This window comes from Dama dama, chromosome X (assembly GCF_033118175.1).
Source record: "Dama dama isolate Ldn47 chromosome X, ASM3311817v1, whole genome shotgun sequence".
Lineage (NCBI taxonomy): Eukaryota > Metazoa > Chordata > Mammalia > Artiodactyla > Cervidae > Dama > Dama dama.
This window is the reverse complement of record NC_083714.1, coordinates 40,276,427-40,289,486: the sequence shown is the minus strand read 5'-3', so window position 1 is coordinate 40,289,486 and position 13,060 is coordinate 40,276,427. Positions and strand designations below refer to the sequence as shown.

Sequence of the window (13,060 nt, the reverse complement as noted above, 5' to 3'; positions counted from 1 at the left end):
TGAAGGGTCCAGCTAAGTGCTCAGTCAAGTTCCTCCTGCTCTAGGAGAGCAACAGCCAGGAAAGCTGGCTAAACGGTTTCACTTTTGACACCCATGAGAGGGGTTTTTCAACTTGTGGTTCAAGAGGGCATCAGAGTGGAGGAACTGGGTGCTTTTTATACTCTAGGGGTTACTGGTAACATCTGTTTGGGTCTTCCTTTTCTTTGTCAGCAAAAATTACTCTCCTGGAAACCCTCCCCTAGTGTCAGCAAAAATTACTCTCCTGGAAACCCTCCCCTAGTATTATTATATTAAGGAGAAAGAACGTGTGGCAGACCTTGGCCTTTTAAGTCAATCTTCAGAAAAGTTTTCTCTCAAAATGTGGTTAGGAGCATTTACTCTGGAGCTAGAATGTTTGAGTTCAACTTCTGGCTTCACCATTCGCTGGCTTGTGACTTTGGCTGATTTGCTTAACCTCTCTGTGTGTGGGTTTCCTTATGTGTAAAATGGAGACAGCAATGGTATCAATCTCATAAAGTTGTGGTAAGGTTAAGACAAGTTGTTATTTGTAAAATGCTTACCTCAGTGTTAAGCGCTACACTAGTGTTGGCTCCTTTTTTTTTTTTTTTTTTTTGGTAGGAGAAGAAAAGATGAGAAAATTCTTAGTACAGAGGTGATGGATAAAATTGTTCAGTTTGTCTTTGTTTGATTCCATTCCATTCCAAAAACAAACACACACACATCAGTACTATTTCTTCCCTCCTACTTCCTCTCCAGATTTCCTTGAGTTGATTTATGGGCCTTTTAATTTAAGAGAAGCTGGATTTTGCTCTTTTTCCTTTTGCCTTATATGGCATATATAATATCTTCCAATTACTGTCCCAGCTCCTCTAGGGGAGAGAGTTCAAAAGTTTTTACACTTATTCCCAACTGTGATGTATTCTACTTACTTTAGATTCTTATTTATTTTTTATTGAGATACAGTTGACATGTAAACATTATATTAGTTCAGAGGTACAGTGTAATGATTCAGTATTTGTATATATTGTGAAATAATCACTACAGTAAATCTAGTTAACATTTATCATCACACATAGTTACAAACTTTTTTTCTTGTGATGAGGACTTTTAAGACCTACTCTCTCAGAAACTTTCCAATGTGCAGTACAGTATTATTAACTATGGTCACCATGCCACACATTCCATCCCTATGCCTTCCTTATTTTATAACCAGAAGCTTGAACCTTTTGAGCACCATAATCCATTCCACCCACCCCCTCTCCCTACCTTTGGCAACCACCAACCTGTCAATGCTCAGATGCTAAACACTTGTTACTCATTTACTCCTCGTTTTGTAAAATACCTAATGTACCTTGTAAACACTCATTTTCTTTAGGATCATTATTCTTGTTATAGAAAAGGAAACCAAGGAAAGAAGTTTTAGAAAGTTGTTTAAGACCACAGAGTTGGCGTCAACTCAGAAGCAAAAGTTAAAATATAAGAATTGCTTCCTTTGTCCCATTTGCCGGTTACTAGCAAACTATCACCTAACCAGACTAGAGAGAGATAGCTCAAGTCATCCCCAAGTTCTCTTCACTGAAGCTGCATATATATATTTTTCAGTCTGAGTACTGTGGAGTTTACATCTTTATTGGGAAACTTCGAGGAAGTATGCACATTTCAACAGACGCTCTGCCAAGCCTTGGAAGAATGTTCAAAGTAAGTGTCTCACATTGCCATTAAGATAGCTAGCATCATTGGGTTTTTTAAATGTGTGTTTTGTTTTCTTTTTACTGTTGTCTTAGATATGGGCACTCTGTATTTATGCATTTATACATTTATTACAACTTTAGTAAATTGTCCCAGTACAGAGAAAATCTGGACTTCCCCAGTGGCTCAGTGATAAAAAATCTGCCTGCACAGCAGGAGATGGGGGTACAATCCTTGGGTCAGGAAGAGCCCCTGGAGAAGGAAATGGCAGCCCACTCCAGTATTCTTGCTTGAGAAATCCTATGGACAGAGGAGCCTGGCAGGCTACATACGGTCCATGGGGTTGCAAAACAGTTGGACATGACTATACAACAACAACAACAACAACAGAGAAAATTCACTAGGTGGTGGTATTCACAGTGTCAGACCACTAGTTGCTTATCAGTGTTCTACATCTAGTCAATTGCTTATGGCTTTATTTAAAAATTATATTGACAAGGTCTAAACTGACTATGGATGATGCCTTTATCATCGATTAGATGATAATTCATACATAGCAAATTACTTTTCCAAGTAATACCTTTATGTGAAGCACAATACATCATTGAAGGCTAGCTAGATCATTGAGGTGTTCAACTTCATACTGCAGAATGAACTGGATGATCATCAGGCAGTTTATTTCTGGAGCAAGATTAGTTATCCAAGTGGTGGATCTCAGACATTGGTGACTTTTGTCATCTATAGGGAACTTGGGGGCAATTGCCTGTTTCTTGAGCTTAGTGAAGCACAAGTGGTTGTCCACGGAGGAAGCTGGTGAGAGCCCTCACAAGGAGACCTCAGGAGCCACTCCAAATGCTGATAGGGATTCAGATGATTGGTATGGAAAGATGGTGACTAAGAGCAGATTGCCATCTAGATTTGTCATCTTTGTTTTCCATTTTATAGGAAACACATAGAAGAGTCCAAAAATAAGCCAAAATTGTTATAATCGGTATCTCTGAATGGTGGAATGCCAAGTAATTTTTTTCTTGTGCTTTTCTGAGTTTTTTGCAAACTAAGAAAAAGTGAAGTAGCTCAGTTGTGTCTGACTCTTTGTGACCCCATGGATTGTAGCCTACCAGGCTCCTCCATCCATGGGATTTTCCAGGCAAGAATACTGGAGTGGGTTGCCATTTCCTTCTCCAGGAGATCTTCCAGACCCAGGGATTGAACCTTGATCTCCTGCATTGTAGGCAGACGCTTTACCGTCTGAACCACCAGGGAAGATAAACTAAGATAGGTGACTTGTAAGTTTAAACATCTGGATGTCACCTTGCCTAGAAACTGTCACCAAGACTACATAACACTCCTTTGTGATGTGTCATTTCTGGATTCAGTTAGTTTTGTCTGTACTTGAAGTGAAGTGAAGTGAAAGTTGCTCTGTCATGTCCGCCTCTTTGCGACCTAATGGACTATACAGTCCATGGAATTCTCCAGGCCAGAAGACTGGAGTGAGTAGCTGTTCCTTTCTCCAGGGGATCTTTCCAACCCAGGGATCGAACCCAGGTCTCCCACATTGCAGGTGAATTTTTTACCAGCTGAGCCACCAGGGAAGCCCAAGAATACTGGAGTGGGTAGCCTATCCCTTCTCCAGCGGATCTTCCCAACCCAGAAATCGAACCAGGGTCTCCTGCATTGCAGGCAGATTCTTTACCAACTAAACTATCTGTACTTGAACTTCATGTAAATTAATCAAGAGTATTTTTAGTGTGTCTGGTTAAATTTGAATATCATAATTTGAATAAGCATCTTAAAACCCCTATTAATGCAAAATAAGTATCTGACTCTATGTATTGGAGCTATGTTTGGTGGCTGGGTTTTAAAGCAGTGGCCAAGAACTTGCATTTCATAGATAAAATGGTTATAATATAGAAGTTTCTTTTTAATTTTGGCAAAAGAATTCAAAAGGTTTGCATGTTGCCAGGTTTAATAGAAATCATCTTCCTTTATCTTGTTTTCTATATCACATTGTGTGTTCCATTTGTTTTACTTACAGGTTTCCAGAAAACCAACACAAAGTAGGTGGTTGTCTTCTGAGCCTCATGCCTCATTTTAAATCTATGTATCTGGCTTACTGTGCAAATCATCCTTCAGCTGTAAATGTGCTCACCCAGCACAGGTAAATTATTAACATTTCCCCCCAAAAGCTGTTTTGCAATGATACCCTTTCCTCACACTACCTATTTGGAAATCTAGAGTCTGCCTCTGAACTCTTGATTATCCCTGTTCATTATACTAGAAATCGATTCATTGTTATATGGTTTTATTGCCCATTCATGTAACTACTAATTTATTGAGCACCTACTATGTGCAAAGTCCTATTGTAGCTGATGGGGATCCAGTTGTGAACAAGGAAGAGAAGGTCCCTTCCCTCATGGAGCATAGACCCTTGAGAGAAATAGACATGAAATTATGTGTCACATACTTTAAGCAAAGATCTCTGATTATAATTATGCATGAATATAAGCTTTCAGATTCATAGAGAACAGCAGAACACTGTCTCCTTTAAGAGTCCTTGCAAGGGATCCAGCTGAGCTCACGTCTCTCCTGCCCTTCCTTCCCCTCTGACGACTCATCCTTGACACATTCACTGATATATTCATCGGGACCAGGATTCTGTAGACACAGTTTTGACTTTGAAACTGTGTACTAGAAATCCAGGTGGGACAATAGGAAGAACAACACACAGAGGCTCTTATGAGTGAACTGAGTCTAGATTCAGACCAACATGATTCTGGAGGCTGCTCAAGGCAGAAAAGACTTTTCTCTTAATTTGACTTGAACTCCCAGAGCCAGGCTGGAATGCTAGTTGACACCAACACTCAGAAAGTGATGGAAACTTTGGTTTTGTCCTGTTTTGTGAGGGGCTTGATTGGCTTTATAGATCTGTTATGTAAGGGCATTTTGAAGGTAAAATTCAGTAGGTCCTCCTTGGAGGTCAGTTTTATGTCCCTGATGAAAGTTGTGAATTTTTATGAAATAGCAAATATGGATGTTGGAGTTCAAAGAAAGAGAAGCCGTGACTCTGGATTATTTAGGCAAGTGGCTCAACTGCTTAGAGCTAATAATAACTCTGACAATGTGCCAAGCGCATGATGTAAAAGCCTATGATAGAGTTACTATTATTACCATCTCTGCTTTACAGATAAGACATTGGAAGGTTAAGTAATCTGCCCAAGTACTCATAACTGTTAAGTGGTTGAGCCAGAATTAGAATCCAAGTCTGTCAGACTTCTAAAAAATGTTTTTATGGAGGCATGTATTTCACCTACAAACAGAATACTCTAAATGCAAATTTAAAGGATTATCATAAAATGAACACCTATGTACTTAAGAAATAAAATGTTACCATTTCCTTTTTAATATAACAGCTTTATTGAGATATAATTCACATACTATACAGTTCACCCATTTAAAGTGTTAAATTAATTTAAGTAAATTCAGAGTTGTGCGACCATCACCATGATCAATATTAGAAGATTTTCATCATTCTCCAAACAAACCCATACTCATTAGCAGTGACTCTCCATTGCCAGACCAAGGCAACCACTGAAATACTTTAGGTCACTATGAATTTGCTTCTTCTGAACATTTCATTTAAGTGAAATCACACAACATATGGCCTTTTGTGTCTGACTTCTTTCACTCAGCATAATGTTTTCAAGGTTCATCAGTGCTGTTGCACTTATCAGTACACTGCTTTTTAAATTGTCATATAATGAAAAACATTCCATTGTATGCATACCACATATTGTTCTTCCATTCACCAGTTTGTGGACATACGAATTGTGAATGGTGTTATTATGAAGGTTCATGTACAAGTCTTTGTGTGGACATGTTTTCATTTCTTTTGGGTCGATGCCTAGGAGTGAAATTGGTGGGTCATACAGTAACTCTGTTTTACTTTTAGAGGAACTGTGAGACTTTTCCAAGTGGCTGTACCAATTTATATTTATGAGGGTTCCACTTTCTCCACATCCTCACCAGCATTTGTTATCATTAGTCTTTTTGACTATAGATTATAGCCTTCCTAAAGGGTATGAAATGATACCTTATTGCGATATTGATTTGCATTTACCTAATGACTCATGACGGAGAAAGCAATGGCACCCCACTCCAGTACTCTTGCCTGGAAAATCGCATGGACGGAGGAACCTGGTAGGCTGCGGTCCATGGGGTCGCTAAGAGTCGGACATGACTGAGTGACTTCACTTTCACTTTTCACTTTCATGCATTGGAGAAGGAAATGGCAACCCACTCCAGTGTTCTTGCCTGGAGAATCCCAGGGACGGGGGAGCCCGATGGCCTGCTGTCTATGGGGTCGTACAGAGTCGGACACGACTGAAGTGACTTAGCAGCAATGACTCATGATGTAGAACCTCTTTCATGTGCTTATTGGCAATTGGTGTACCTTCATTTGGAGAAATGTCTATTCAGATCCTTCACCTGTTGTTAAATTGGGTTACTTGTCTCGTTATTGAGATATGATTAACATACCATAAATTCACCATTTAAAAATGTACAATTCAGTGGTTGTTTATATATTACATTGTGCAACCATCATCTCTGTTTAGGTCCAGAATATTTCCATCACTCTCAAAAGAAACCCCTTACTAGTAGCAGTCACCCTCCATTTCTCTAAGGGCTAATGATATTTCCTGTGCTTCTTGACTATTTTAATATCTTCTGTGGAAATATGTCTACTCAAAACGTTTGTTCATTTTTTGTGAGTTAATTCATCTTTTCATTTTTGAGTGGCAACATTTCTTTGTACATTCTTCTTTATATATTCTTATCCAATGTGTGATTTGCAAAAAATTTCTCCCATTTTGTGGGTTTTCTTTTTACTCACTTGATGGTATCTTTTGAAGCACAAAAATTTTTATTTTGTTTAATTTTAATGATGTCCAATATATCTATTTTATCTACTTTGCTTATATTTTGGTGTTATATCTAAAAAATATTGCCTAATCTAGGTTATGAAGATATGCCTTTCTAAGAATTTTATAGTATTAGCTCTTTAATTTAACTCTTTAATCCTTTTTGAGTTAATTTTTACATGTGATGTGAGGTAGGAGTCCAATTTCATTTTTTTTTGTATGTGGAAAGGAGAGAAAACCACTAGACCATTCAGGTATGACCTAAATCAAATCCCTTATGATTATACAGTGGAAGTGACAAATAGATTCAAGGGATTAGATCTTAGATTAGAAATAGATAGACAGAGTGCCTGAAGAACTATGGATGGAGGTTCGTGACATTGTACAGGAGGCAGTGATCAAGACCATCCCTAAGAAAAACAAATGCAAAAAGGCAAAATGGTTGTCTGAGGAGGGCTTACAAATAGCTCTGAAAAGAAGAGAAGCTAAAGGCAAAGGAGAAAAGGAAAGATATACCCATTTGAATGCAGAGTTCCAAAGAATAGCAAGGAGATATAAGAAAACCTTCCTCAGTGATCAATGCAAAGAAATAGAGGAAAACAATAGAATGGGAAAGAAGAGAGATCACTTCAAGAAAATTAGAGATACCAAGGGAACATTTCATGCAAAGATGGGCTCAATAAAGGACAGAAATGGTCTGGACCTAACAGAAGCAGAAGATATTAAGAAGAGGTTGGCAAGAATACACAGAAGAACTATACAAAAAAGGTCTTCATGACCCAGATAATCACAATGATGTGATCACTCACCTAGAGCCAGACATCCTGGAATGCAAAGTCAAGTGGGCCTAGGAAGCATCACTATGAACATAGCTAGTGGAGGTGATGAAATTCCAGTTGAGCTATTTCAAATCCTGAAAGATGATGCTGTGAAAGTGCTGCACTCAATATGCCAGCAAATTTGGAAAACTCAGCAGTGACCACAGGACTGGAAAAGGTCAGTTTTCATTCCAATCCAAAGAAAGGCAATGCCAAAGAATGCTCAAACTACTGCACAATTGCACTCATATCACGTGTTAGCAAAGTAATGCTCAAAATTCTCCAAGCCAGACTTCAACAGTACATGAACCGTGAACTTCCAGATGTTCAAGCTGGATTTAGGAAAGGCAGAGGAACCAAAGATCAAATTGCCAACATCCATTGGATCATCAAAAAAGCAAGAGAGCTCCAGAAAAACATCTACTTCTGCTTTATTGACTACGCCAAAGCCTTTGACTGTGTGGATTACAACAAACTGTGGAAAATTCTTAAAGAGATAGAAAAACCAGACCAACTGACCTGCCTCCTAAGAAATCTGTATGCAGATCAAGAAGCAACAGTTAGAACTGGACATGGAACAACAGACTGGTTCCAAGTCGGGAACAAGTATGTCAAGGCTGTATATTGTCACCCTGCTTATTTAACCCTAACCCTAGGGGTTAGGGTTTCTCAGAGTGCATCATGAGAAATGCTGGACTGGATGAAGCACAGTTGGAATGAAGATTGCTGGGAGAAATATCAGTAACCTCAGATATGCAGATGACACCACCCTTATGGCAGAAAGCAAAGAACTAAAGAGCCTCTTGATGAAAGTGAAAGAGGAGAGTGAAAAAGTTGGCTTAAAACTCAGTATTCAGAAAATGAAGATCATGGCATCCAGTCCCATCACTTCATGGCAAATTGATGGGGAAACAGTGGAAACAGTGACCAACTTTATTTTGGGGGGCTCCAAAATCACTGCAGATGGTGACTGCAGCCATGAAATTAAAAGACACTTGCTCCTTGGAAGAAAAGTTATGACCAGCCTAGATAGCATATTAAAAAGCAGAGATATTACTTTGCCAACAAAGGTCCATCTAGTCAAAGCTATGGTTTTTCCAGTAGTCATGTATGGATATGAGAGTTGGACTATAAAGAAAGCTGAGCTCTGAAGAATTGATGCTTTTGAACTGTGGTGTTGGAGAGGAATCTTGAGAGTCCCTTGGACTGCAAGGAGATCCAACCAGTCCATCCTAAAGGAGATCAGTCCTGAATATTCATTGGAAAAGACCCTGATGCTGGGAAAGATTGAAGGTGGGAGGAGAAGGGGACAATAGAGGATGAGATGGTTGGATGGCATCACCGACTCAATGGACATGGGTTTGAGTAAACTCCGGGAGTTGGTATTGGACAGGGAAGCCTGGTGTGCTGCAGTCTGTGGGGTTGCAAAGAGTCAGACATGACTGAGCAACTGAACTGAACTGACCCAATTGTCCCAGCACCATTTGTTGATTTCTATTCTTATAAATCTGTTGCATTGTATTTTATGTCCCAGAATTGGATCTTTCTTTGTGAATGTTCATGTGAACTTAAGAATTTGTATTTGCTCTTGTTGAATCAATTTTTCAATAAATGTTGATTAGATCAGCTAGATGAATGATACTATTCTTTTCAGTTACATCCTTATCAATTTTTGACCTGCTGAATTTACTGATACTGATAGAGGGATGGATTACAATAGCAGAGCCATCTATTTCTCCTTCCAGTTCTATCACTTTCTTTTCCCTCAAGTGTTTTGATGTCCTTTTGTTAGATGCATTTGTGTTAAGGATTGCTTTATCTTGTTGGAGAGATGGCCTTTTTATCTTCATGTAATTCTCTCTCTTTATCCCTGATAATTTTTCATGTTCTGATAATCAGCTTTTTCTGAAAATAACATAGCTAGTCCAGCTATCTTTTGATTACTCTTAATATGTCTTTTTCCATTCCTTTGCTTGTAATCTGTGTCTTGTAGGCAATATATAATTGAGTCTTGTTTTTTAATCCACTTTGAGAGTCTGTATCTTTTAACTGGCATATTTAGACCATTCATATTTAAAGTGATTATTATTATAGTTGGATTAATATCTAAAATGTTCTGTTTTCTATTCATTGCACTTGTTCTTTCTTTGCTATCCCCCTTGTACTGCCTTCTCTGGTTTTAGTTAAACATTTTGTATGATTTCATTTTCTCTTCTTTTTTAGGAAGAATTTTAGTGATTTCCCTAGAGCTTGAAATATCCATTTACAACTACTCTAACAGCACTTTCACATAACACTTACCATTTCACAAGTAGTAACTTAGAGCATTATCAGTTCTTCCCCCTCGTCTCTTATTATTCCCATTCATTTCATTTATTCATAATGTAAAATCACTCAATATATTGTTGCTAATATTACTTTGAACAGTTCTATTAAAAATAAGAAAAAAAGATTTTATTTTACCTGCATTTATTCTCTGACACTCTTCCTTTTTTATGTAGATCCAAGTTTCCTTCTCTCTGAAATACTTCTCTTAAAAATATTTGATAGAAAATCTACTAGTGACAATTTCCCTCAGTTTTTGTTTGCCTGAGAAAGTTTTAATTTTGCTTCCACTTTTTTTCCTTCTATTTTTATTGTGTAAAACAAACAAAAGTACAACATGAGATCTGTCCTCCTAACAAATTATTAAGTGTACAGAACAGCATTTTAATTATTAGCACAATTTTGTACAGCAGATCTCTAGAACTTTTTCATCTTTTGTAACTGAAACTTTATATCCATTGAAGAGTAACTCCCCATTTTCCTCTCATCTCAGCCCCTGGAAACCACCATTTTACTTCCTGCTTCTATGAGTTTGATTAATGGAGATACCCTATATAAATGGAATCATGTAATGTGTTTCTGTGACTGACTTATTTCACTTAGTGTAATGTCCTCAAAGTTTCATTTCTATTTTCACATATGACAGTATTTCCTTCTGTTTAAAGAGATAGGCATGTACATACTACATTTCTTTATCCATTCATCATCAATGGACATTTAGGTTGTTTTCACAACTTGGCTGGCTGTTGTAAATAATGCCTCAGCAAACATGGGAATGCAAATGTCTCTTTGAGATTCTTATTTCAGTTTATTTGGATAAATCTCTGGAAGTTGGATTGCTGGATTAAATAGTAGTTCTATTTTCAGTGTTTTGAGGAATTTCCATACTGTTTTCCACTGTGGCTGCACCAATTTATATTCCCACCAATAGTGCCTGAAGATTCCAGTGTCTTATTTGTCTTTCTTTCTTTCCTAATTTTAATTATTTATTTATTTTTGGCTGCACTGGGTCTTCATTGCTTTGCGTGGGCCTTCTCTAGTTGCAGCGAGCAGGGGCTACTCTCTAGTTGTGGTGCACAGGATTCTTATAGGGGTGGCTTCTCTTGTTGTGGAGCATAGGCTCTAGGCACATGGGCTTCAGTAGTTGCAGTGCTGGCTCTGGAGCATGAACTCAGCAGTTGTGGTGCTTGTGGTGCCCAGTTGCTTTGCGGCACGTGGAATCCTCCTGGACCAGGGATCAAACCCGTGTCCCCCACACTGGCAGGTGAACTCCCATCCACTGCACCACCAGAGAAGTTCTCTTTCTTATTTGATAATGACCATCCTAATCAGATGTGAGGGAATGTCTCATTGTGTGTGTATCTCTGTGTGTGTTTCTACAGTTCTTTACCTGCTGCTGCTGCTGTTGCTAAGTCGCTTCAGTCATGTCCGACTGTGCGACCCCATAGACGGCAGCCCACCAGGCTCCTCTGTCCCTGGGATTCTCCAGGCAAGAACACTGGAGTGGGTTGCCATTTCCTTCTCCAGTGCATGCATGCATGCTAAGTCACTTCAGTTGTGTCTGACTCTGTGTGACCCCATAGACGGCAGCCCACCAGGCTCCTCTGTCCACAGGATTCTCTAGGCAAGGATACTGGAGTGGGTTGCCATTTCCTTCTCCAGTTCTTTACCTAAATGTATACAATCTTATGTACTAAGGGTCATGTATCTCTTTTCCTCAAATAAATACTCATGTAATATTTTAATTGAAGTATAATTGTACAATGTTAATATAAGTTGCAGGTGTACAATATAGTGATTCAAAATTTTTAAAGGTTATACTCCATTTATAGTTATTATAAAATATCATCATAGTTCTGATTTGCACTTCCCTAAGGATTAGTGATATTGAACATCTTTTCATGTACCATTTGTATGTCTTCTTAGGAAAAATGTCTATTCAAGTCCTTTGCCCACTTCTAAATTGGGTTATTAGTATTTTTACTATTGAGTGGTAGGAGTTCCTTATTTGTTTTGGAGGTTAGCCCTTTATCAAATATATGAATTACAAATATTTTTTTCCTATTCTATAGATTACCTTCTCATTTTCTTGATTGTTTCCTTTGCTGTGAAGAAGGCTTTTAGTTTGATGTAGTTCCACTTGCCTATTTTTCCTTTTGTTAACTGTGCTCTTGGAAATCATTGCTAAGACCAATGTTGTAAAGCATTTCTCCTGTTTTCTTCTAGGAATTTTACAGTTTCAGGTTTTAGGTTTAAGTCTTGAATCCCCTTTGAGTTGATTTTTGTGTGTGGTGTGAGGTAAGGGTCCAGTTTCTTTCTTTCTTTTTTTGCATGTGCATGTTCAGTTTTCCTAGTACCATTTGTTTAAAACAGTTTTTTCTTATTATATATTCTTGGCATCCTGGACAAAGATCAATTAAATATATATGCATAGATTTATTTCTGGGCTTTCTTATTTGTTCCATTGATCTATTGTCTGTTTTGTGCCAAAATACCATACTGTTTTAAATACAGTAGATTTGTAATATGTTTTGGAACAAGGAAGTGCGAAGCCTCCAGCTTTGTTCTTTCTCAAGATCCTTTTGGTTATTTGGGGTCCATTTTGGTTCCATATGAATTTGGAGATTTTTTTTTCTTTTTCTCTAAAAAATGCCATTAAGAATTTATAGGGATAACATTGAATCGGTAGATCACTTTAGATGTCTAGACATTTTAACAAATGATTTCTTCTGATCTGTGAACATGGGATGTCTTTACATTTGTTTGTTCCTTCTTTAATTTTTTCATCAATGTTTTGTAATTTTCAGTGTACAAATCTTTGGTCTCTTTGGTTATGTTTAGTCCTAAGTATTGTATTCTTTTGATGCTATTGTGAATAAGACTTATTTACTTTCTTTTTTCCTTCCTTCTTTCTCACTCTGTTTCTTTTTTTTGGATAATTCATTGTTAAAGTATAGGAATGCAACTGATTTATGTAATTTTGAATACTGCAACTTTACTGAATTCATTTATCAATTTTACCAGTTTTTTGTGGAATCTCTAGGGTTTTCTACATACAAAATCATGTCACCTGTGAACAGAAATAATTTTACTTCTTCCTTTCCCATTTGGATACCTTCTGTTATTCTTTCTTGCCTGTCTGGCTAGGACAGCCAGTACTATGTGAATAGAAGTAACCAAAGTAGGCATCTTGTTCCTGATCTTAGAGAAAAAGCTCTATTTTTCACCATTGAGTATGTTAGCTGTGTGCTTTTCATCTATTGCCTTCTTATGTTGAGGCAATTTCCTTCTGTTCGTGATTAGTTGAGT

The 13,060-nt window shown here is 37.8% G+C and overlaps 1 protein-coding gene across 6 annotated transcripts in view; it reads left to right on the top strand.

Annotated features, from left to right (window-relative positions):
- Positions 1-13,060, top strand: part of ARHGEF6 (Rac/Cdc42 guanine nucleotide exchange factor 6) — a 115,716-nt gene that overhangs the window by 62,697 nt on the left and 39,959 nt on the right. For all 6 annotated transcript variants that reach the window (XM_061137095.1, XM_061137098.1, XM_061137097.1 and 3 more), the window contains 2 exons: positions 1,603-1,698; positions 3,725-3,847. In XM_061137095.1, the coding sequence (XP_060993078.1) occupies positions 1,603-1,698; positions 3,725-3,847 (219 nt within the window). The remainder of the gene's footprint in view (positions 1-1,602; positions 1,699-3,724; positions 3,848-13,060) is intronic.